General features: G+C 46.8%; 1 protein-coding gene across 1 annotated transcript in view; it reads right to left on the bottom strand.

Moving 5' to 3' along the window:
* Positions 1 to 21,380, bottom strand: part of usp3 (ubiquitin specific peptidase 3) — an 80,249-nt gene extending 58,869 nt beyond the window's left edge. Inside the window, exons 1-6 of the mRNA XM_055910104.1 lie at positions 20,981 to 21,380; positions 17,708 to 17,768; positions 17,269 to 17,406; positions 16,978 to 17,061; positions 11,349 to 11,430; positions 4,946 to 5,028 (exon numbers count right to left, since the gene is read on the bottom strand). Coding sequence (XP_055766079.1) covers positions 4,946 to 5,028; positions 11,349 to 11,430; positions 16,978 to 17,061; positions 17,269 to 17,406; positions 17,708 to 17,768; positions 20,981 to 21,071 — 539 coding nt within the window. The 5' untranslated portion in view covers positions 21,072 to 21,380. The remainder of the gene's footprint in view (positions 1 to 4,945; positions 5,029 to 11,348; positions 11,431 to 16,977; positions 17,062 to 17,268; positions 17,407 to 17,707; positions 17,769 to 20,980) is intronic.
* Between the last annotated feature and the right edge of the window lie 3,458 nt (positions 21,381 to 24,838).

Below are 24,838 nucleotides of genomic sequence, written 5' to 3'. Positions count from 1 at the left end.
CTTTCCCCACCCCCACCCTAGCCTCTTTCACCACCCCCACCCTAGCCTCTTTCACCACCCCCACCCTAGCCTCTTTCCACACCCCCACCCAAGTCTCTTTCCCCACCCCCACCCAAGCCTCTTTCCCCACCCAAGTCTCTTTCCCCACCCCCACCCCAGCCTCTTTCCCCACCCCCACCCCAGCCTCTTTCCCCACCCCAGCCTCTATCCCCACCCCCACCCTAGCCTCTTTCCCCACCCCCACCCAAGCCTCTTTCCCCACCCCTCAGCCTCTTTCCCCACCCCCACCCAGCCTCTTTCCCCACCCCCACCCAAGCCTCTTTCCCCACCCCCACCCCAGCCTCTATCCCCACCCCCACCCTAGCCTCTATCCCCACCCCCACCCTAGCCTCTTTCCCCACCCCAGCCCTAGCATCTTTCCCCACCCCCACCCCAGCCTCTTTCCCCACCCCCACCCCAGCCTCTTTCCCCACCCCCACCCTAGCCTCTTTCCCCACCCCCACCCTAGCCTCTTTCCCCACCCCCACCCTAGCCTCTTTCCCCACCCCCACCCCAGCCTCTTTCCCCACCCCCACCCTAGCCTCTTTCCCCACCCCCACCCTAGCCTCTTTCCCCACCCCCACCCAAGCCTCTTTCCCCACCCAAGCCTCTTTCCCCACCCCAGCCTCTTTCCCCACCCCCACCCTAGCCTCTTTCCCCACCCCCACCCTAGCCTCTTTCCCCACCCCCACCCTAGCCTCTTTCCACACCCCCACCCTAGCCTCTTTCCCCACCCCTCAGCCTCTTTCCCCACCCTAGCCTCTTTCCCAACCCCCACCCTAGCCTCTTTCCCCACCCCTCAGCCTCTTTCCCAACCCCCACCCTAGCCTCTGTCCCCACCCCCCAGTCTCTTTCCCCACCCCCACCCTAGCCTCTTTCCCCACCCCCACCCTAGCCTCTTTCCCCACCCCTCAGCCTCTTTCCCAACCCCCACCCTAGCCTCTGTCCCCACCCCCCAGCCTCTTTCCCCACCCCCACCCAAGCCTCTTTCCCCACCCCCACCCTAGCCTCTTTCCCCACCCCCACCCTAGCCTCTTTCCCAACCCCCACCCTAGCCTCTTTCCCAACCCCCACCCTAGCCTCTTTCCCAACCCCCCAGCCTCTTAGACTACAGACCACTGAGCCAGACAGTAGGCCCTGACTACAGACCACTGAGCCAGACAGTGGGCCCTGACTACAGACCACAGAGCCAGACAGTAGGCCCTGACTACAGACCACTGAGCCAGACAGTGGGCCCTGACTACAGACCACAGAGCCAGACAGTGGGCCCTGACTACAGACCACAGAGCCAGACAGTAGGCCCTGACTACAGACCACAGAGCCAGACAGTAGGCCCTGACTACAGACCACAGAGCCAGACAGTAGGCCCTGACTACAGACCACAGAGCCAGACAGTAGGCCCTGACTACAGACCACAGAGCCAGACAGTAGGCCCTGACTACAGACCACAGAGCCAGACAGTAGGCCCTGACTACAGACCACAGAGCCAGACAGTAGGCCCTGACTACAGACCACAGAGCCAGACAGTAGGCCCTGACTACAGACCACAGAGCCAGACAGTAGGCCCTGACTACAGACCACTGAGCCAGACAGTAGGCCCTGACTACAGACCACTGAGCCAGACAGTAGGCCCTGACTACAGACCACTGAGCCAGACAGTAGGCCCTGACTACAGACCACTGAGCCAGACAGTAGGCCCTGACTACAGACCACTGAGCCAGACAGTAGGCCCTGACTACAGACCACTGAGCCAGACAGTAGGCCCTGACTACAGACCACTGAGCCAGACAGTAGGCCCTGACTACAGACCACTGAGCCAGACAGTAGGCCCTGACTACAGACCACTGAGCCAGACAGTAGGCCCTGACTACAGACCACTGAGCCAGACAGTAGGCCCTGACTACAGACCACTGAGCCAGACAGTAGGCCCTGACTACAGACCACTGAGCCAGACAGTAGGCCCTGACTACAGACCACTGAGCCAGACAGTAGGCCCTGACTACAGACCACTGAGCCAGACAGTAGGCCCTGACTACAGACCACTGAGCCAGAGGCTGGCCCTGACTACAGACCACTGAGCCAGACAGTAGGCCAAGACTACAGACCACTGAGCCAGACAGTAGGCCCTGACTACAGACCACTGAGCCAGACAGTAGGCCCTGACTACAGACCACAGAGCCAGACAGTAGGCCCTGACTACAGACCACAGAGCCAGACAGTAGGCCCTGACTACAGACCACTGAGCCAGACAGTAGGCCCTGACTACAGACCACTGAGCCAGACAGTAGGCCCTGACTACAGACCACAGAGCCAGACAGTAGGCCCTGACTACAGACCACAGAGCCAGACAGTAGGCCCTGACTACAGACCACTGAGCCAGACAGTAGGCCCTGACTACAGACCACTGAGCCAGACAGTAGGCCCTGACTACAGACCACTGAGCCAGACAGTAGGCCCTGACTACAGACCACTGAGCCAGACAGTAGGCCCTGACTACAGACCACTGAGCCAGACAGTAGGCCCTGACTACAGACCACTGAGCCAGACAGTAGGCCCTGACTACAGACCACTGAGCCAGACAGTAGGCCCTGACTACAGACCACTGAGCCAGACAGTAGGCCCTGACTACAGACCACAGAGCCAGACAGTAGGCCCTGACTACAGACCACAGAGCCAGACAGTAGGCCCTGACTACAGACCACAGAGCCAGACAGTAGGCCCTGACTACAGACCACAGAGCCAGACAGTAGGCCCTGACTACAGACCACAGAGCCAGACAGTAGGCCCTGACTACAGACCACAGAGCCAGACAGTAGGCCCTGACTACAGACCACAGAGCCAGACAGTAGGCCCTGACTACAGACCACAGAGCCAGACAGTAGGCCCTGACTACAGACCACAGAGCCAGACAGTAGGCCCTGACTACAGACCACTGAGCCAGACAGTAGGCCCTGACTACAGACCACTGAGCCAGACAGTAGGCCCTGACTACAGACCACTGAGCCAGACAGTAGGCCCTGACTACAGACCACTGAGCCAGACAGTAGGCCCTGACTACAGACCACTGAGCCAGACAGTAGGCCCTGACTACAGACCACTGAGCCAGACAGTAGGCCCTGACTACAGACCACTGAGCCAGACAGTAGGCCCTGACTACAGACCACTGAGCCAGACAGTAGGCCCTGACTACAGACCACTGAGCCAGACAGTAGGCCCTGACTACAGACCACTGAGCCAGACAGTAGGCCCTGACTACAGACCACTGAGCCAGACAGTAGGCCCTGACTACAGACCACTGAGCCAGACAGTAGGCCCTGACTACAGACCACTGAGCCAGACAGTAGGCCCTAACTACAGACCACTGAGCCAGACAGTAGGCCCTAACTACAGACCACTGAGCCAGACAGTAGGCCCTGACTACAGACCACTGAGCCAGAAAGTAGGCCCTGACTACAGACCACTGAGCCAGAAAGTAGGCCCTGACTACAGACCACTGAGCCAGACAGTAGGTCTAACTACAGACCACTGAGCCAGACAGTAGGCCCTGACTACAGACCACTGAGCCAGACAGTAGGCCCTGACTACAGACCACTGAGCCAGAGGCTGGCCCTGACTACAGACCACTGAGCCAGACAGTAGGCCAAGACTACAGACCACTGAGCCAGACAGTAGGCCCTGACTACAGACCACTGAGCCAGACAGTAGGCCCTGACTACAGACCACTGAGCCAGACAGTAGGCCCTGACTACAGACCACTGAGCCAGACAGTAGGCCCTGACTACAGACCACTGAGCCAGACAGTAGGCCCTGACTACAGACCACTGAGCCAGACAGTAGGCCCTGACTACAGACCACTGAGCCAGACAGTAGGCCCTGACTACAGACCACTGAGCCAGACAGTAGGCCCTGACTACAGACCACTGAGCCAGACAGTAGGCCCTGACTACAGACCACTGAGCCAGACAGTAGGCCCTAACTACAGACCACTGAGCCAGACAGTAGGCCCTGACTACAGACCACTGAGCCAGACAGTAGGCCCTGACTACAGACCACTGAGCCAGACAGTAGGCCCTGACTACAGACCACTGAGCCAGACAGTAGGCCCTGACTACAGACCACTGAGCCAGACAGTAGGCCCTGACTACAGACCACTGAGCCAGACAGTAGGCCCTGACTACAGACCACTGAGCCAGACAGTAGGCCCTGACTACAGACCACTGAGCCAGACAGTAGGCCCTGACTACAGACCACTGAGCCAGACAGTAGGCCCTGACTACAGACCACTGAGCCAGACAGTAGGCCCTGACTACAGACCACTGAGCCAGACAGTAGGCCCTGACTACAGACCACTGAGCCAGACAGTAGGCCCTGACTACAGACCACTGAGCCAGACAGTAGGCCCTGACTACAGACCACTGAGCCAGACAGTAGGCCCTGACTACAGACCACTGAGCCAGACAGTAGGCCCTGACTACAGACCACTGAGCCAGACAGTAGGCCCTGACTACAGACCACTGAGCCAGACAGTAGGCCCTGACTACAGACCACTGAGCCAGACAGTAGGCCCTGACTACAGACCACTGAGCCAGACAGTAGGCCCTGACTACAGACCACTGAGCCAGACAGTGGGCCCTGACTACAGACCACTGAGCCAGACAGTAGGCCCTGACTACAGACCACTGAGCCAGACAGTAGGCCCTGACTACAGACCACTGAGCCAGACAGTAGGCCCTGACTACAGACCACTGAGCCAGACAGTAGGCCACCCACACAAGAGGCCATATTGAGGCAAGAACCAGAGCCTTAAGCCATACAGATCACCTGAGTTCCAAGGGACCATAATGGGCCTTGGCTCACCTGAGAGACTTACCTAAGCCTAACCACAACTCAGCCGCGAGGGACTTACCTGAGAGACTGCAGGATGGCGTTCATAAAGCATGTGTTGCCTAGGTTACGTAATCCCATGGCAGAGAGAGCGGAGGCCCCACCCTGAGAGGAAGGAGAGAGAGAGAGAGACCATAGCTGAGCCATTATGAAGCAACAGTGCACACAGACAGGTTAACTGCCATTAGATTCATCTATTACAAGTGTTACAGAAGTTGGAGCAAGTAGTCTGGGGTCTACAGCCTACACCAGCTAGACTGTGTTTAGAGAACAGTCAGTCTGGGGTCTACAGCCTACACCACTGTGTTTAGAGAACAGTCAGTCTGGGGTCTACAGCCTACACCACTGTGTTTAGAGAACAGTCAGTCTGGGGTCTACAGCCTTCACCAGCTAGACTGTGTTTAGAGAACAGTCAGTCTGGGGTCTACAGCCTACATCAGCTAGACTGTGTTTAGAGAACAGTCAGTCTGGGGTCTACAGCCTACACCACTGTGTTTAGAGAACAGTCAGTCTGGGGTCTACAGCCTACACCACTGTGTTTAGAGAACAGTCAGTCTGGGGTCTACAGCCTTCACCAGCTAGACTGTGTTTAGAGAACAGTCAGTCTGGGGTCTACAGCCTACATCAGCTAGACTGTGTTTAGAGAACAGTCAGTCTGGGGTCTACAGCCTACACCACTGTGTTTAGAGAACAGTCAGTCTGGGGTCTACAGCCTACACCACTGTGTTTAGAGAACAGTCAGTCTGGGGTCTACAGCCTACACCACTGTGTTTAGAGAACAGTCAGTCTGGGGTCTACAGCCTACACCACTGTGTTTAGAGAACAGTCAGTCTGGGGTCTACAGCCTACACCACTGTGTTTAGAGAACAGTCAGTCTGGGGTCTACAGCCTACACCACTGTGTTTAGAGAACAGTCAGTCTGGGGTCTACAGCCTACACCACTGTGTTTAGAGAACAGTCAGTCTGGGGTCTACAGCCTACACCACTGTGTTTAGAGAACAGTCAGTCTGGGGTCTACAGCCTACACCACTGTGTTTAGAGAACAGTCAGTCTGGGGTCTACAGCCTACACCACTGTGTTTAGAGAACAGTCAGTCTGGGGTCTACAGCCTACACCACTGTGTTTAGAGAACAGTCAGTCTGGGGTCTACAGCCTACACCACTGTGTTTAGAGAACAGTCAGTCTGGGGTCTACAGCCTACACCACTGTGTTTAGAGAACAGTCAGTCTGGGGTCTACAGCCTACACCACTGTGTTTAGAGAACAGTCAGTCTGGGGTCTACAGCCTACACCACTGTGTTTAGAGAACAGTCAGTCTGGGGTCTACAGCCTACACCACTGTGTTTAGAGAACAGTCAGTCTGGGGTCTACAGCCTACACCACTGTGTTTAGAGAACAGTCAGTCTGGGGTCTACAGCCTACACCACTGTGTTTAGAGAACAGTCAGTCTGGGGTCTACAGCCTACACCACTGTGTTTAGAGAACAGTCAGTCTGGGGTCTACAGCCTACACCACTGTGTTTAGAGAACAGTCAGTCTGGGGTCTACAGCCTACACCAGCTAGACTGTGTTTAGAGAACAGTCAGTCTGGGGTCTACAGCCTACACCAGCTAGACTGTGTTTAGAGAACAGTCAGTCTGGGGTCTACAGCCTACACCAGCTAGACTGTGTTTAGAGAACAGTCAGTCTGGGGTCTACAGCCTACACCAGCTAGACTGTGTTCAGAGAACAGTCAGTCTGGGGTCTACAGCCTACACCAGCTAGACTGTCATTGTCATCTAGCCCAGAGCTCTGCTGACACTACAGAGACGGAGCTTGTACTGCACATTTCAACAAAGACATTTCATTTCAACAAAGACATTTCATTTCATCAAAGACATTTCATCTCATCAAAGACATTTCATCTCAACAAACACATTTCATCTCAACAAACACATTTCATTTCATCAAAGACATTTCATTTCATCAAAGACATTTCATTTCAACAAACACATTTCATCTCAACAAACACATTTCATTTCATCAAAGACATTTCATTTCAACAAAGACATTTCATTTCAACAAAGACATTTCATTTCAACAAAGACATTTCATTTCAACAAAGACATTTCATCTCATCAAAGACATTTCATCTCATCAAAGACATTTCATCTCATCAAAGACATTTCATCTCATCAAAGACATTTCATCTCAACAAAGACATTTCATCTCAACAAACACATTTCATCTCAACAAACACATTTCATCTCAACAAACACATTTCATTTCAACAAACACATTTCATTTCAACAAACACATTTAATTTCAACAAAGACATTTAATTTCAACAAAGACATTTAATTTCAACAAAGACATTTCATTTCAACAAAGACATTTCATCTCAACAAAGACATTATCTCAACAAAGACATTATCTCAACAAAGACATTTCATCTCATCAAAGACATTTCATCTCATCAAAGACATTTCATCTCATCAAAGACATTTCATCTCATCAAAGACATTTCATCTCAACAAAGACATTTCATTTCATCAAAGACATTTCATTTCATCAAAGACATTTCATTTCAACAAACACATTTCATCTATGCCCTGCAGTATGTTGTTGAAAACTCAGCAGTTGAAATGGACTTGAAGTTAATAACGAGCTCGTCCCGGTCTATAAACTGGTATCCATTTGGGTTGGACGATATTACGATAATATCATTGACGACCGACGGCCATCGTCGATGGTGACGACATCGTGATGCGACAGACAATAGTTCAGCCTATTCGAACTTGACTGGCGCTGGGCAGTAAAGAGCACTAGTGACAGTCAGAGTAATTCGCTTATTTCTATTTGCTATAATGTCCAATCAGAAAAAATTGTTTCTATTTGTCCGTCTAGACAATTCATGTATTTTAATATAACACACGTAAAAACGTACGCTATATTCCCTTCTCTCCCCATTTACAATTGACTCATTCATCCCCCTCCTCTCCCCTGTAACTATTCCCCAGGTCGTTGCTGCAAATGAGAACGTGTTCTCAGTCAACTTACCTGGTAAAATAACGGTAAAATAAAAATAAATAAAATAAAAAATTTGATAGGCTATGACTATGGCTCAGTCTTTCATTGGTTAATGACTGCATGGCTTCTCCAGATCAAACAATGAATGTGGGACCCATCTCCTCCACAAAGTTGAATCCAGTTTGCCAAAAAAAGCACCGGGATGATCATCAAGACTCTTGGAAGAATATTCTCTGGACAGATGAGTCAGAAGTATAACTTTCTGGATGAGATGGGTCCCATTACGCCTGGCGAAAACCAAACACTGCATTCCACAGTAAGAACCTCATATCAACTGTGAAGCGTGGTGGTGGTAGTGTGATGGTTTGGGGTCAGCATGGTGGTGGTAGTGTGATGGTTTGGGGTCAGCATGGTGCTGGTAGTGTGATGGTTTGGGGATGCTTTGCTGCCTCAGGACCTGGACGACTTGCCTTTACAGAAGGAACCATGAATTGTGCTCTGTATCAGAGAATTCTACAGGAGAATATCAGGCCAAACGTCTGTGATGCTGAAGCTGAAACACAGCTGGGTCATGCAGCAAGACAACGATCCAAAACACAATCAAGTCCAAATGAAAATGGTTAAGAAGCAACAAATGTGAAGTTTAGGAACGGCTTAGTCAAAGTTCAGACCTAATCCCAATTGAGATGTGGCAGGACTTGAAACGAGCAGTTCGTGGTTGAAAACCAACAAAAGTCTCTGAGTTAAAGCAGTTCTGGACGAGTGGGCCACACTTCCTCCGCAGCGACGTGAGAGACTGATCAACAACTACAGGAAGTGATTGGTTGCAGTCATTGCAGCTAAAGGTGGACTGATAACCAACTACAGGAAGTGTTTGGTTGCAGTCATTGCAGCTAAAGGTGGACTGATAACCAACTACAGGAAGTGTTTGGTTGGAGTCATTACAGCTAAAGGTGGACTGATAACCAACTACAGGAAGTGTTTGGTTGCAGTCATTGCAGCTAAAGGTGGACTGGTCAACAACTACAGGAAGTGTTTGGTTGGAGTCATTACAGCTAAAGGTGGACTGATCAACAACTACAGGAAGTGTTTGGTTGGAGTCATTACAGCTAAAGGTGGACTGATCAACAACTCCAGGAAGTGTTTGGTTGGAGTCATTACAGCTAAAGGTGGACTGATCAACAACTACAGGAAGTGTTTGGTTGCAGTCATTACAGCTAAAGGTGGACTGATCAACAACTACAGGAAGTGTTTGGTTGGAGTCATTACAGCTAAAGGTGGCCTGATCAACAACTACAGGAAGTGTTTGGTTGCAGTCATTGCAGCTAAAGGTGGACTGGTCAACAACTACAGGAAGTGTTTGGTTGGAGTCATTACAGCTAAAGGTGGACTGATCAACAACTACAGGAAGTGGTTGGTTGGAGTCATTACAGCTAAAGGTGGACTGATCAATAACTACAGGAAGTGTTTGGTTGGAGTCATTACAGCTAAAGGTGGACTGATCAACAACTACAGGAAGTGTTTGGTTGGAGTCATTACAGCTAAAGGTGGACTGATCAACAACTACAGGAAGTGTTTGGTTGGAGTCATTACAGCTAAAGGTGGACTGATCAACCACTACAGGAAGTGTTTGGTTGCAGTCATTACAGCTAAAGGTGGACTGGTCAACCACTACAGGAAGTGTTTGGTTGGAGTCATTACAGCTAAAGGTGGACTGATCAATAACTACAGGAAGTGTTTGGTTGGAGTCATTACAGCTAAAGGTGGACTGATCAACAACTACAGGAAGTGTTTGGTTGGAGTCATTACAGCTAAAGGTGGACTGATCAACAACTACAGGAAGTGTTTGGTTGGAGTCATTACAGCTAAAGGTGGACTGATCAACAACTACAGGAAGTGTTTGGTTGGAGTCATTACAGCTAAAGGTGGACTGATCAACAACTACAGGAAGTGTTTGGTTGGAGTCATTACAACTAAAGGTGGACTGATCAACAACTACAGGAAGTGTTTGGTTGGAGTCATTACAGCTAAAGGTGGACTGATCAACAACTACAGGAAGTGTTTGGTTGGAGTCATTACAGCTAAAGGTGGACTGATCAACAACTACAGGAAGTGTTTGGTTGGAGTCATTACAGCTAAAGGTGGACTGATCAACAACTACAGGAAGTGTTTGGTTGGAGTCATTACAACTAAAGGTGGACTGATCAACAACTACAGGAAGTGTTTGGTTGGAGTCATTACAGCTAAAGGTGGACTGATCAACCACTACAGGAAGTGTTTGGTTGGAGTCATTACAGCTAAAGGTGGACTGATCAACCACTACAGGAAGTGTTTGGTTGGAGTCATTACAGCTAAAGGTGGACTGATCAACCACTACAGGAAGTGGTTGGTTGGAGTCATTACAGCTAAAGGTGGACTGATCAACAACTACAGGAAGTGTTTGGTTGGAGTCATTACAGCTAAAGGTGGACTGATCAACCACTACAGGAAGTGTTTGGTTGGAGTCATTACAACTAAAGGTGGACTGATCAACAACTACAGGAAGTGTTTGGTTGGAGTCATTACAGCTAAAGGTGGACTGATCAACCACTACAGGAAGTGTTTGGTTGGAGTCATTACAGCTAAAGGTGGACTGATCAACCACTACAGGAAGTGTTTGGTTGGAGTCATTACAGCTAAAGGTGGACTGATCAACAACTACAGGAAGTGTTTGGTTGGAGTCATTACAGCTAAAGGTGGACTGATCAACAACTACAGGAAGTGTTTGGTTGGAGTCATTACAGCTAAAGGTGGACTGATCAACAACTACAAGAAGTGTTTGGTTGGAGTCATTACAGCTAAAGGTGGACTGATCAACAACTACAGGAAGTGTTTGGTTGGAGTCATTACAGCTAAAAGGTGGAACAACCAGTCATTGAGTGTAAGGAGGCGATTACTTTTACTCACAGGTGCATCGGGTGCTAAAATTACTTTTTCATAACTTTGTTATTGAAATAAATATGTAATTCTTGTGTTATTTGTTCACTCAGGTTCCCTTTGATCTAATATTAGGTTTTGGTTGAAGATCTGATAACATTCAGTATCAAAAATAAGCAAAAGTAGGAGAAAATTATAAAATGGGGCAATACTTTCTCACTAACATATGGAATTGTTTTAAGGACAAACCAAGAATCATTTAGCTATTTGATTTGGAATTATAAGACCCCCTTGAAGAATCAAAAAGAAATACATTATTTGGCCCCACTGCTATTAGCTAATAGAAACACATTGCATAACAGATTCACTACATCCTATAACACTAAAGGAAGTTTGTTCTGAAGTGTCTGTCCTATATCTGAGAGATACAAGAAAGATCAGGAAACTATTTTTTTTTTTTTACATCTGGCAAATAAAATAAAATCAATCGTAAAACACTCACATTGTCCTTCAACAGTTTACTGGTAGGAGAGCTGCTTTCCAGGAGTTTCCTCTTGGTCCGTCTGTCAACAGCCAGCGGAGAGCTGTTGGAGACAAATAACATTCAGTCTCAACTGACAAAAGCACAGCAATAATGCCCGGGGGGGTGTGGTATATGGTCAATATACCACGGCAAGGGCTGCTCTTATGCACGATTCAACGCAGAGTGCCTGGATACAGCCCTTAGCCGTGGTTTATTGGCCACATACCACAAACCCCCTCGAGGTGCCTTATTGCGATTATAAACTGGTTACCAGAGTAATTAGAACAGAAAAAAAATACTTGTTTTGTCATACGCGTAGTATACAGTCTGATATATCACGGCTGTCAGCCAATCAGCATTCAAGGTCGAACCACCCAGTTCATAATGCAAATTGTATCAGTTAGACGAGAGCTTCTCTGTCTGTCAACAGCCAATGGAGAACTGACATTACAGATATATCCTTAATGGACAGCTACCACTGACAGGCTGCGTAGAATAGGGGCTGTGTCCTAAATGGCATCCTCTATCAGTGATCATCAACTAGATTCAGCCGGGAGACTATTTGTAACATAATTACAAATAATTTGTTGTCAGCAAATTGACCACAGGAAGCACAAACAGATATGTTTGACTAAAACAATCATCTCAAACCTTGATCACATACAGAAAGCATTGTTTTTCACCCCTCTATCTACACACAATACCCCATTACGACAAGGCAAAAACACATTTAATTAAAAATGACAAATAAAATACTGAAATATCACATTTACATAAGTATTCAGACCCTTTACTCAGTTCTTTGTTGAAGCCCCTTTGGCAGCGATTACAGCCTTGAGTCTTCTTGGGTATGACGCTACAAGCTTGGCACACCTGTATTTGGGGAGTTTCTCCCATTCTTCTCTGCAGATCCTCTCAAGTTCTGTCAGGTTGGATGGGGAGCGTCGCTGCACAGCTATTTTCAGGTATCTCCAGAGATGTTCGATCGGGTTTAAGTCCGGGCTCTGGCTGGGACACTCAAGGACATTAAAACTTGTCCCGAAGCCACTCCTACGTTGTCTTGGCTGTGTGCTTAGGGTCGTTGTCCTGTTGTAAGGTGAACCTTCACCCCAGTCTGAGGTCCTGAGCGCTCTGGAGCAGGTTTTCGTCAAAGATCACTGAACTTTGCTCCATTCATCTTTCCCTTGATCCTGACTAATCTCCCAGTCCCTGCAGCTGAAAAACATCCCACAGCATGATGCTGCCACCACCATGCTTCACCGTAGGAATGGTGCCATGTTTCCTCCAGATGTGACACTTGGCATTCAGGCCAAAGAGTTTAATATCGGTTTCATCAGACAAGAAAGTTGTTTTCATGGTCAGAGTCCTTTAGGGGCCTTTTGGCAAACTCCAAGCAGGCTGTCATGTGCTTTTTACTGAGGAAGTGGCTTCCGTCTGGCCACTCTACCATAAAGGCCTGGTTGGTGGAGTGCTGCAGAGATGTTAGTCCTTCTGGAAGGTTCGCTGACGTGGTCTTCCTGTCTGGGTTGGCGCCCCCCCTTGGGTTGTGCCGTGGCGGAGATCTTTGTGGGTTATACTCGGCCTTGTCTCAGGATGGTAAGTTGGTGGTTGAAGATATCCCTCTAGTGGTGTGGGGGCTGTGCTTTGGCAAAGTGGGTGGGGTTATATCCTGCCTGTTGGGCCCTGTCCGGGGGTTTCATCGGATGGGGCCACAGTGTCTCCTGACCCCTGCTGTCTCTCAGCCTCCAGTATTTATGCTGCAGTAGTTTATGTGTCGGGGGGCTAGGGTCAGTCTGTTATATCTGGAGTATTTCTCCTGTCTTATCCGGTGTCCTGTGTGAATTTAAGTATTCTCTCTCTAATTCTTTCTTTCTCTCTCTCTCTCTCTCTCTCTCTCTCGCAGGACCTGAGCCCTAGGACCATGCCTCAGGACTACCTGGCATGATGACTCCTTGCTGTCCCCAGTCCACCTGGCCGTGCTGCTGCTCCAGTTTCAACTGTTCTGCCTGCGGTTATGGAACCCTGACCTGTTCACCGGATGTGCTACCTGTCCCAGACCTGCTGTTTTCAACTCTCTAGAGACAGCAGGAGTGGTAGAGATACTCTGAATGATCGGCTATGAAAAGCCAACTGACATTTACTCCTGAGGTGCTGACTTGTTGCACCCTCGACAACTACTGTGATTATTATTATTTGACCATGCTGGTCATTTATGAACATTTGAACATCTTGGCCATGTTCTGTTATAATCTCCACCCGGCACAGCCAGAAGAGGACCCCTCATAGCCTGGTTCCTCTAGGTTTCTTCCTAGGTTCTGGCCTTCCTAGGTTCTGGCCTTTCTAGGGAGTTTTTCCTAGCCACCGTGCTTCTACACCTGCATTGCTTGCTGTTTGGGGTTTTAGGCTGGGTTTCTGTACAGCACTTTGGTATGTCAGCTGATGTAAGGGCTATATAAATACATTTGATCTCCACAGAGGAACTCTGGAGCTCTGTCAATGACCATTGGGTTCTTGGTCACCTTCCTGACCAAAGCCCTTCTCCCCCAATTGCTCAGTTTGGAAGATTCTTGGTGGTTCCAAACTTCTTCCATTTAAGAATGATGAGGCCACTGTGTTCTTGGGGACCTTTAACGATGCAAAAATGTTTTGGTCTCTTCCCCAGGTCTGTGCCTCGACATAATGCTGTCTCAGAGCTCTACGGACAATTCCTTCGACCTCATGTCTTGGTTATTGCTCTAACATGGACTGTCAACTATGGGCCTTTATATAGACAGGTGTGTGCCTTTCACCATTATGTACAATCAATTGAATTTAACACAGGTGGACTCCAAGTTGTAGAACCATTGAGGATGGTCAATAGAAACAGGATACACCTGAACTCAATTTCGAGTCTCTAAGCAAAGGGTCTGAATACTTATGTAAATAAGGTGTTTTTTTATATTTAATACATTTGCAAAAAAATTGTAAAAAACGGTTTATATATATATATATAAATAAATAATTCAGAAAACTTGGGAGGCAAAATAAAATAACCTGCCGGCCAAAGTTGGGGAACCCTGCCTTATAGAGATTTGACAATTTCACAAATCAGTTTTCCTTTAAAACGATAAGAAAAATCTGAATTCCACGTCAATATACAATGCAGAAGAACCATCCTACTACATATGTATGCCCGGTAGGGTCAGGCAAAGAATTATATCTACATCAACCCTTCACAGACTAGGAACGCAGCTACAGTAACATGTGGATAGCGACAATTGATCACTTTTCAGAGCCGCATCCCGTCCGTTCCTTCCCGGAGCCGCATCCCGTCCGTTCCTTCCCGGAGCCGCATCCCGTCCGTTCCTTCCCGGAGCCGCATCCCGTCCGTTCCTTCCCGGAGCCGCATCCCGTCCGTTCCTTCCCGGAGCCGCATCCCGTCTGTTCCTGTTCCTTCTCGGAGGAAGCCTGGCGGTTACGATGGAAGCCTGGCGGTTACGATGGAAGCCTGGCGGTTACGATGGAAGCCTGGCGGTTACGATGGAAGCCTGGCGGTTACGATGGAAGCCTGGCGGTTACGATGGAAGCCTGGCGGTTACGATGGAAGCCTGGCGGTTACGATGGAAGCCTGGCGGTTACGATGGAAGCCTGGCGGTTACGATGGAAGCCTGGCGGTTACGATGGAAGCCTGGCGGTTTTTAGTCCAGGAGTGACGATACAGTATTTCAACATGTCCAGGTTATGATAGAAGCCTGGAGGTTACGATGGAAGCCTGGAGGTTTTTAGTCCAGGAGTGACGATATAGTATTTCAACATGTCCAGGTGATGGGAACCAAGCTGGAGTAATCAGTGTGGGCCTGAGTAAACCATCATTGGTATACTGTCACCATAATAATTTAATTAAAGTGTGATCATAATCATTAGGATTTTTTAGCGATCCGCAGTACTCCCTAAATGCCCGCCAGCCTTCAGCCGGTCCGGAACCGCACCAAAAATATATCCAAAAGGCGTCGGTCCTGGCTTATTGAAGTGTAGCCTACAGTTTGTAAAACCCCAACAACAAAAAAGACCTCAGTTCATGCTTACTGGGGTGTAGCCTACCATTTCAGCCCCAATGGAATGTTACTGGGGATCGGAAGTGTTCGGTGAGAGAGAGGCAGGTTGAGGTGGCCAGGTGTGTCGTATGCAGAGGCAGTGAAGAAAGTGGAGGAGGATGGGTCAAGGGTGAGGGGATCCTCAGTTTGTGGTTACTGGGGTGCAGCCTACCTTTCCAGCCCCAATGGAATGTTATGAATGCCCATCCACGTGGTAGGCCCATCCACGTGGTAGGCCCATCCACGTGGTAGGCCCATCCACGTGGTAGGCCCATCCACGTGGTAGGCCCATCCACGTGGTAGGCCCAAAAGCCGCGGCCCTTGCAGAGTAAGGGAAACTACTTCAAGGTCTCAGAGCGAGTGACGTCACAGATTGAAACACTACTAGCGCGCACTGCTAACTAGCTAGCCGCCGTTGCACACCGGCTACATAAGGAAAGCAATCCAATGTTATTTGTTGCCTGCACTTTACTGCGAATGACAAGGAATCACATTGTTTCCCATTGTGGATTCAAAATGGAGAATTTCACTGAAAGGTGACTAGTTTGGATCCCTGGTACTGCTGTATTTAAGAACAGCGACCGCGGTACCCAATGAGGGAGAAGGTCCATTTTGTTATAAAAAATATTTTTGTATTATTGTTGAACCATTGTTCTTACGTAATATAACAATACACAATTTCAGCAGCACGTGTAAGAATGATGGACTGTGCCATCCCCACGGCCTCCACAATGGATCAGTCCACTCAGACAGGAGCCAATCAGACAGGCGTCTTAGAATGATGGACTGTACCATCCCCACGGCCTCCACAATGGATCAGTCCACTCAGACAGGAGCCAATCAGACAGGCGTCTTAGAATGATGGACTGTACCATCCCCACGGCCTCCACAATGGATCAGTCCACTCAGACAGGAGACAATCAGACAGGCGTCTTAGAATGATGGACTGTACCATCCCCACGGCCTCCACAAATGATCAGTCCACTCAGACAGGAACCAATCAGACAGGTGTCTTAGAATGATGGACTGTACCAACCCCACGGCCTCCACAATGGATCAGTCCACTCAGAAAGGAACCAATCAGACAGGTGTCTTAGAATGATGGACTGTACCATCCCCACGGCCTCCACAATGGATCAGTCCACTCAGACAGGAACCAATCAGACAGGTGTCTTAGAATGATGGACTGTACCATCCCCACGGCCTCCACAATGGATCAGTCCACTCAGACAGGAACCAATCAGACAGGTGTCTTAGAATGATGGACTGTACCATCCCCACGGCCTCCACAATGGATCAGTCCACTCAGACAGGAGACAATCAGACAGGTGTCTTGAACACTACAGCAAACTGTTTGGCAACAGAAACCATTTTACAAAACAAATGAGGGTTTAGCTTGGACAAATTCAGTTAGGTCCCTCCACGTTCTGTTCAATTTGCTCCCATTTGGTTCTTAGTGAAATCAGCCCAGTTGGCAAACAGTAGCAAATGAAACAAAATAAATTGTAGTGTAATCCTGCTGAAGGAATACTCACTTCTCCAGACTCCGTAGATGCTCTCTCACCTTCTGCACATGTCCTAGCTTGGTGTCGTTCACTACAAAGTCATCACACCTGTAACTACAGAGAGAGAAAGAGGTCAACGCCATACCTGTGACTACAGCGAGAGAGGACTGGCTGTATGCAGTAGAGTCACTATGACGTAAGTACACAAGGGCCAAGACGTTTCTGAATCCCGTGTCACAGTTCTTTCTCAGGTGAAGTCACTGCACAACGGCCTCTACTAGTCTAGCGAACACAGCTATCCAAGCTAGGTGGTCCACTCACCAGAAGAGACTGTAGCTGCTACAGTCCATACAGACCAGGTGCTGAGCATTCTTCTCCGCCTCCTCACATCTCTTCTGCCCACCACCTCCCGTCACCTGACCGTCCTCATAGTGCTGCTTAGCGTGAGCATTCACATACCTGGAGAGGAAAAGGTTGACTGCATGAAACACAACACATGCCAGAAGAGGACATGTGACGTAATAATTGACTTTAAAACTTCGAGATATAAGCTGATGTACGAAGGGCTATATAAAATAAACTTGATTTGATTTTGATTTGACATGCACTCAACTACAGTTGTACATAGGTTAAGGCAATATCACTTTCGCAATAGTCACATGGACCTCCATACGCATCCAAAAGCTGGAATGAGTCCTGTTCAAATAGATGACCAACTATCTACTGCATGTAGCCACAATGATTTTATGTCAATACTAACCTCCCACAATGCACATGGAGACAGGTGAGACATACCCAGGGACTTTTGTTTGACCTGCAAACTAGAGAGAAGAAGAAGAGACATTAGACGCTATGTAACTTCAGGACATTCATAAATCTCAAACCCTTCTTCGCCGTATGTAGGGTTTTCAGAGGTTACATTGGCCCACATTTGGCTCAGTATGAACCAGTCGTATACCCACAACTTTTTCCGTGTGCATTTTGTATACTCACTTCTAAATCCCCCACGATGCGTATTAAAGTAGAGTAATGGAGATATACGTCGTATCAATTAATAAGACGAGCTGACCAAAAATGTTGTTTAAAAAAAAATGTATTTCAACTGACTGACTTCCTTGTATCTTTGAAATTGCTGCGTGTTGCGTTTACATTTTCTTCAGTGTAAATGTTTACTAGCTACAAAGTAGCATATGCCTACCTGACAGAATGATATGCTGAATATTTTACAAGCTGTGTGTGCCTCCAGTTCATGAAATACGCTTCCTCCCCCACCAGCTCACACAGGTTTTCGGAGCATGCTAGATCGCTAATTAGCGCAAGTGGCCGCTTTTCCCGACTGTCTCACTAAATAAGCGATGTAACATGGAGATATGTGGGTGGGGACAAGATGGCTGCATTAAACTGACCTCCTAAACTTTAAATTGAATTCAAGCCCTAATTTGAGTTTAAAAATTACGTTTTTTTGTTGTCTTTAAAAATATATATATTAGTTTGATGGTTTGTGTTGTATTCTTTTGTCCAAGACTGATGGTTTATCTAGAATCATTTACCCAAGTCAGTCACTTGTTCTTTCTTCTAATAACATTTAAAATTTTGTAAATTCTGTAAATAGTAAATTAGTCAATTCTGTTATATTTAGATTTGTTTGGAGGAATAAAACGTATTACATTCGGAAATCACAATGAGTGAAAGACTATGATCGTGGAGGTTCACAGGCTATTGATCTTGAGTCGTTAGTGGGTGCTTTTAGAATTAAATGGTTGAAATGATGTCTGTCTAATCTACCACTATGTGGGATCATATCCCTAACAGTCTGGTTAATACATTTGGTGGACTTGAATTCCTAATGAAATGTGATTGACACTCCCAAATTACCTGTCAAATTGTCTAAGTTTCAACCAGCAAATGTTATTTTTCTGGAAAATGATATTCAAGCAAACATTTTCCCCCCCACAAAACATTGATTTGGAATAATATAGTTATTAAAATGAATAGGAAATCCATTTTCAAAGGCCTTTGTTTGTGATTTGGTAAGACAACACTGGGGCGTTCTTACCGTTTGATGAGTTAATAGGTAAATGTCAGGTTAATATTACTCAGAATATATGAAGGTTTGCAAAGCAATTCCACTTCCTTATACTTGGACTTATAAAGAACCCTTTGTTATGAGTTTGTTCTCTCTTTTCAAAGTTTACAAATTAATTACTAATCTTTTGGATTAAAAAAATGCAACAAGTGGATACAGTTGGCAGTTAATGAAGTAATTGTTGGTTGTTATAATTAAATACAATGCTATGGAAGGGACCAACCCATGCTATGGAAGGGACCAACCCATGCTATGGAAGGGACCAACCCATGCTATGTTATTAAATGCTATGGTCAAAAGCGACTACCTTTTATCTTTATTTTCCAGTTATACTTTTTGTTCCCAAAAGTTAAAGAAACTAATTTAAAAAAAATATTTTCTTCTATCTACCCTGTAAATGATCTCTTGCACAAACTATTCCATTTTGACCAAATGCCTTGGTTTTTTTCTGATCCTCTGATTCAGAATCTATAGAACATTTATCTTCTTCATGCCGCCATTCTAGTAAACTATGGATTGAAATTCATGAATGGTTGTGTATGAAATCTCCAGAATGCCCTGTGTTTACCTTTGATGGTGTTAAACAGCATTATGCTTGTCCCTGTAATTCCAATCATAACTATTTTTAACATTATATTCACAAATGTAAATGGGTGGAAAAATTCCTTCTTTTGTATTTTTTCCCGCCCTTCTCATTGAACTGTTACAATTTTATAAAACCCTCAAACTTGTGAAACTTATGTTGGAAAAATGATTAGTAGGCATGTCTCTGAATGTCTGTTAATGTCTCATTGCCTGAATTATTATTTTCGTCTGGTGTTCTATTATATAGTTTGTCATTGTATTCACAGGAATGTCCCTGTAGTGATGTGTAATATTGTTATTATTGTTGCAATAAAAGATTTAACATGAGATATGTCCATGTGGGTACACCAACCCTAACAATGTGGGTCGTGATTTAAACATTCGCAGATTAGAAAAATACGTTTTTGGAAACATAAGGAACGTCCCCGCAGGCGATGCGTGTTAATGTTTAAACTAGTGTCCGGGTTCTTAAGACAACTCGACCGGTCAGAAGACACGATCAAAGATGTGTGTAACTAAACCAAGAAACTACAGCCTGTCGTTTCCAATGGGAGCAAATGAGTCATAGTGGGAAAACCAGGGAAGGAAGTGGGCAGAGCCAAGCACAAGCTAGCGAGATCCTATTGGCGAGTTCTAGACGAAATCTGCATATTTCCGTTAGGGAACGCCTTCTCTAAAGTGCGCGTGTGCAATAACTCAATTCGCCATTCCACTCCTAAACAACTAGATTTTACACGTTTCCAACGGGTAAAGTCCACAAAACTTAGTCCACTCTGTTCATAATATAATTTAGTTTTGGGAAAAGAAAACTGTATTGAGATAAAAATGTTTCAGCGATGATAAAATGTGCAAAACGTCAGCCAAACTCCATCTAGTGCCATCTTCTCCCAACGCCGGACAGTGGGCTTCCTCTCACTACCATATTTGTGTGAAGCGGATGCTTCACCTTTATACATCCGATGAAATATCTGTCTCATTCTTCTCTGTGTGATACTATCGTTAAACTTGTGAGTGTTAATGTTAAATCTAATGCCTGGGGTCTTAACGCAACTCTCCTGGTCATAAGATACTATCGTCAATAGGCGTCAATGAATGGGGTAGCACATTCACACACCATGAAAATAGATGAGTCACCATCAAGTTGGTTTCATTATAGATGTATCTGAATATTCTTAATCAATGAAGGTGCAAAATGTGTAAAAAAAAAGTTGTGCGGGGCAAAAATAACTTCACAAATCAAGAAACAGCCAGGGAAAGTGTAGAAAAACAAGTCTAGTCAAGACAAGTAGCTATCAGGTGGCTAGTTAGCTAACTAATGTGGTTGTTATGTTAGCTATCAGAATTAAATGTATACTAACTCACCGCTGCAACACCAGGAAGATGGGGAACCATGGGGGAAGCTTGAGGAATCTATAGTAATGCAAACATTGGAGTTCAAATGAGGGCACTCCATCAAACTAGATTGGGTAGCTAACTAACGTCTCCAAGTTTTAGCAGTGTTGTTGCGCTAGCTACGTAGCAGCTTTGGCAAAAGCTAGCTAAATTCGCTAGCTAATTAGCTGTTGTGTCGTGATTCAATTGTTGCTTAATTAGCGAGCTAACGTAGCAACAGACCATCTTATAGATAGTTGTATTAATTTATCTTAATTTGAGACCATTTCGATGGGAGCCACGTTCAAATTAAAACCTATCACGCCCAAAAAAGTGTAAACGACTAAGAGGCTGGCTCCAAAAACATTTAAGAGAATTCAGAGGAAGTGACGTAGTTAGCTAAAACAACTCGAGTTGTTAGTTATTGGTTAACCATATTGTCCGTCAACATCTCACTTTCTCCCGGAGATTAAAAAACCAAATCCGTAATAATTGGCTTCAGTGTGACCTACCTATTATTGGAAGGGTTTTATTGTCCAAAGCAGAGGGTCTGTCACGTTTTGTCTACCCTGCTATCCCCTATCTGTAGCTGATCAAACCAGCAAGGAAATCAACAACACTTTCCTAGACTTTATATGGACAAATAAACAACACAAACTTGAGAAGTCTGTAATATCAAACCAAAGAGCGGATGGTGGCTTGACGTACTAGATTTCATTGATATCAACAATACCTTTAAAGTAAACTGGATAAAAAGATGTTTAACTCTGGATAAAAGATGTATACTTAGGGAATGAATCTATATGGTACTTCATTCCTTGTCATTTTTTTCTAAAATTGGGTGGTCTTAATTTTTTTGTGGAACTATTCTCTAGCAAAATGACCCATCAAACTGTCCAAATTTCATGAACAAGCCCGTTTAGCCTGGAAACTATGTCATGTCGACAACGTTTCCCTCACACGAGGCATTTCTGTGGAACAACAAAGATATTGAGGTTAAAAACAGGTCTTTGTTCTTCCCATAAGTGGTTTGAAATAAATATTATATTTGTGCTTGATTTTATTTGATAAAGAAGGAAATATACTTTAGCAATAAGGCCCGAGGAGGTGTGGTATATGGCCAATAGATGCCTTAATCGTTTTCTACCAAGCATCAAGCATCGGCTGCAGCTGGACACAGCCCATCCAACCACCTACCTACCTCATTCCCCATATTTTTTTAGTTTTTTTTCTGCTCTTTTGCACCCCAGTATTTCTACTTGCACATCCTCATCCGCACATCTATCACTCCAGTATTTAATTGCTCAATTGTAATTATTTCGCCACTATGGCCTATTTATAGCCTTACCTCCTTACTTCATTTGCACACCCTGTATACAGATTTTCTATTGTGTTATTGACTGTACGTTTGTTTATGTGTAACTCTGTGTTGTTTTTGTCGCACTGCTTTGCTTTATCTTGGCCAGGTCGCAGTTGTAAATGAGAACTTGTTCTCAACTGACTTACCTGGTTAAATAAAAACATTTTTAAATACCAGCGGGAAAGAGCGGTTAGTGCAGCATGCCAAACTGACCCCTGGGTGCCAGAGTGTTCCTGGAGAAGAGGTCCACAGGGACCCTCACTAAAGAGCTCGGGGCCCAGATAGACTAAGCTCACGACCATCAGTATGCAACCGAGTCCTGCCCCTATACGCCACAGATGGAGATGATGGAGAGAGAGATCAGTGAAGACCAGAACTACACCCCAGATGGAGCTGACAGAGAGATCAGTGAAGACCAGAACTACACCCCAGATGGAGCTGACGGAGAGATCAGTGAAGACCAGAACTATGCCACAGATGGAGCTGATGGAGAGAGAGATCAGTGAAGACCAGAACTACGCCACAGATGGAGCTGATGGAGAGAGAGATCAGTGAAGACCAGAACTACACCACAGATGGAGCTGACGGAGAGATCAGTGAAGACCAGAACTACACCACAGATGGAGCTGACGGAGAGATCAGTGAAGACCAGAACTACACCACAGATGGAGCTGACGGAGAGAGAGATCAGTGAAGACCAGAACTACACCACAGATGGAGCTGACAGAGAGATCAGTGAAGACCAGAACTACACCACAGATGGAGCTGACGGAGAGAGACATCAGTGAAGACCAGAACTACACCACAGATGGAGCTGATGGACAGAGAGATCAGTGAAGACCAGAACTACACCACAGATGGAGCTGACGGAGAGATCAGTGAAGACCAGAACTACACCACAGATGGAGCTGACGGAGAGATCAGTGAAGACCAGAACTACACCACAGATGGAGCTGACGGAGAGAGAGAGATCAGTGAAGACCAGAACTACACCACAGATGGAGCTGACAGAGAGATCAGTGAAGACCAGAACTACACCACAGATGGAGCTGACGGAGAGATCAGTGAAGACCAGAACTACACCCCAGATGGAGCTGACGGAGAGATCAGTGAAGACCAGAACTATGCCACAGATGGAGCTGATGGAGAGAGAGATCAGTGAAGACCAGAACTACGCCACAGATGGAGCTGATGGAGAGAGAGATCAGTGAAGACCAGAACTACACCACAGATGGAGCTGACGGAGAGATCAGTGAAGACCAGAACTACACCACAGATGGAGCTGACGGAGAGATCAGTGAAGACCAGAACTACACCACAGATGGAGCTGACGGAGAGAGAGATCAGTGAAGACCAGAACTACACCACAGATGGAGCTGACAGAGAGATCAGTGAAGACCAGAACTACACCACAGATGGAGCTGACGGAGAGAGACATCAGTGAAGACCAGAACTACACCACAGATGGAGCTGATGGACAGAGAGATCAGTGAAGACCAGAACTCCACCACAGATGGAGCTGACGGAGAGATCAGTGAAGACCAGAACTACACCCCAGATGGAGCTGACGGAGAGATCAGTGAAGACCAGAACTATGCCACAGATGGAGCTGATGGAGAGAGAGATCAGTGAAGACCAGAACTACGCCACAGATGGAGCTGATGGAGAGAGAGATCATTGAAGACCAGAACTACACCACAGATGGAGCTGACGGAGAGATCAGTGAAGACCAGAACTACACCACAGATGGAGCTGACGGAGAGATCAGTGAAGACCAGAACTACACCACAGATGGAGCTGACGGAGAGAGAGATCAGTGAAGACCAGAACTACACCACAGATGGAGCTGACAGAGATCAGTGAAGACCAGAACTACACCACAGATGGAGCTGACGGAGAGAGACATCAGTGAAGACCAGAACTACACCACAGATGGAGCTGATGGACAGAGAGATCAGTGAAGACCAGAACTCCACCACAGATGGAGCTGACGGAGAGATCAGTGAAGACCAGAACTACACCACAGATGGAGCTGACGGAGAGATCAGTGAAGACCAGAACTACACCACAGATGGAGCTGACGGAGAGAGAGATCAGTGAAGACCAGAACTACACCACAGATGGAGCTGACAGAGAGATCAGTGAAGACCAGAACTACACCACAGATGGAGCTGACGGAGAGATCAGTGAAGACCAGAACTACACCACAGATGGAGCTGACGGAGAGATCAGTGAAGACCAGAACTACACCACAGATGGAGCTGACGGAGAGATCAGTGAAGACCAGAACTACACCACAGATGGAGCTGACGGAGAGAGAGATCAGTGAAGACCAGAACTACACCACAGATGGAGCTGACAGAGAGATCAGTGAAGACCAGAACTCCACCACAGATGGAGCTGACGGAGAGATCAGTGAAGACCAGAACTACACCACAGATGGAGCTGACGGAGAGATCAGTGAAGACCAGAACTACACCACAGATGGA

Source organism: Salvelinus fontinalis, unplaced genomic scaffold (assembly GCF_029448725.1).
Source record: "Salvelinus fontinalis isolate EN_2023a unplaced genomic scaffold, ASM2944872v1 scaffold_0001, whole genome shotgun sequence".
NCBI classification, from domain to species: Eukaryota; Metazoa; Chordata; class Actinopteri; order Salmoniformes; family Salmonidae; genus Salvelinus; species Salvelinus fontinalis.
Note: the sequence above shows the minus strand (reverse complement) of the source record. Positions and strands in the feature narration are given on the sequence as shown.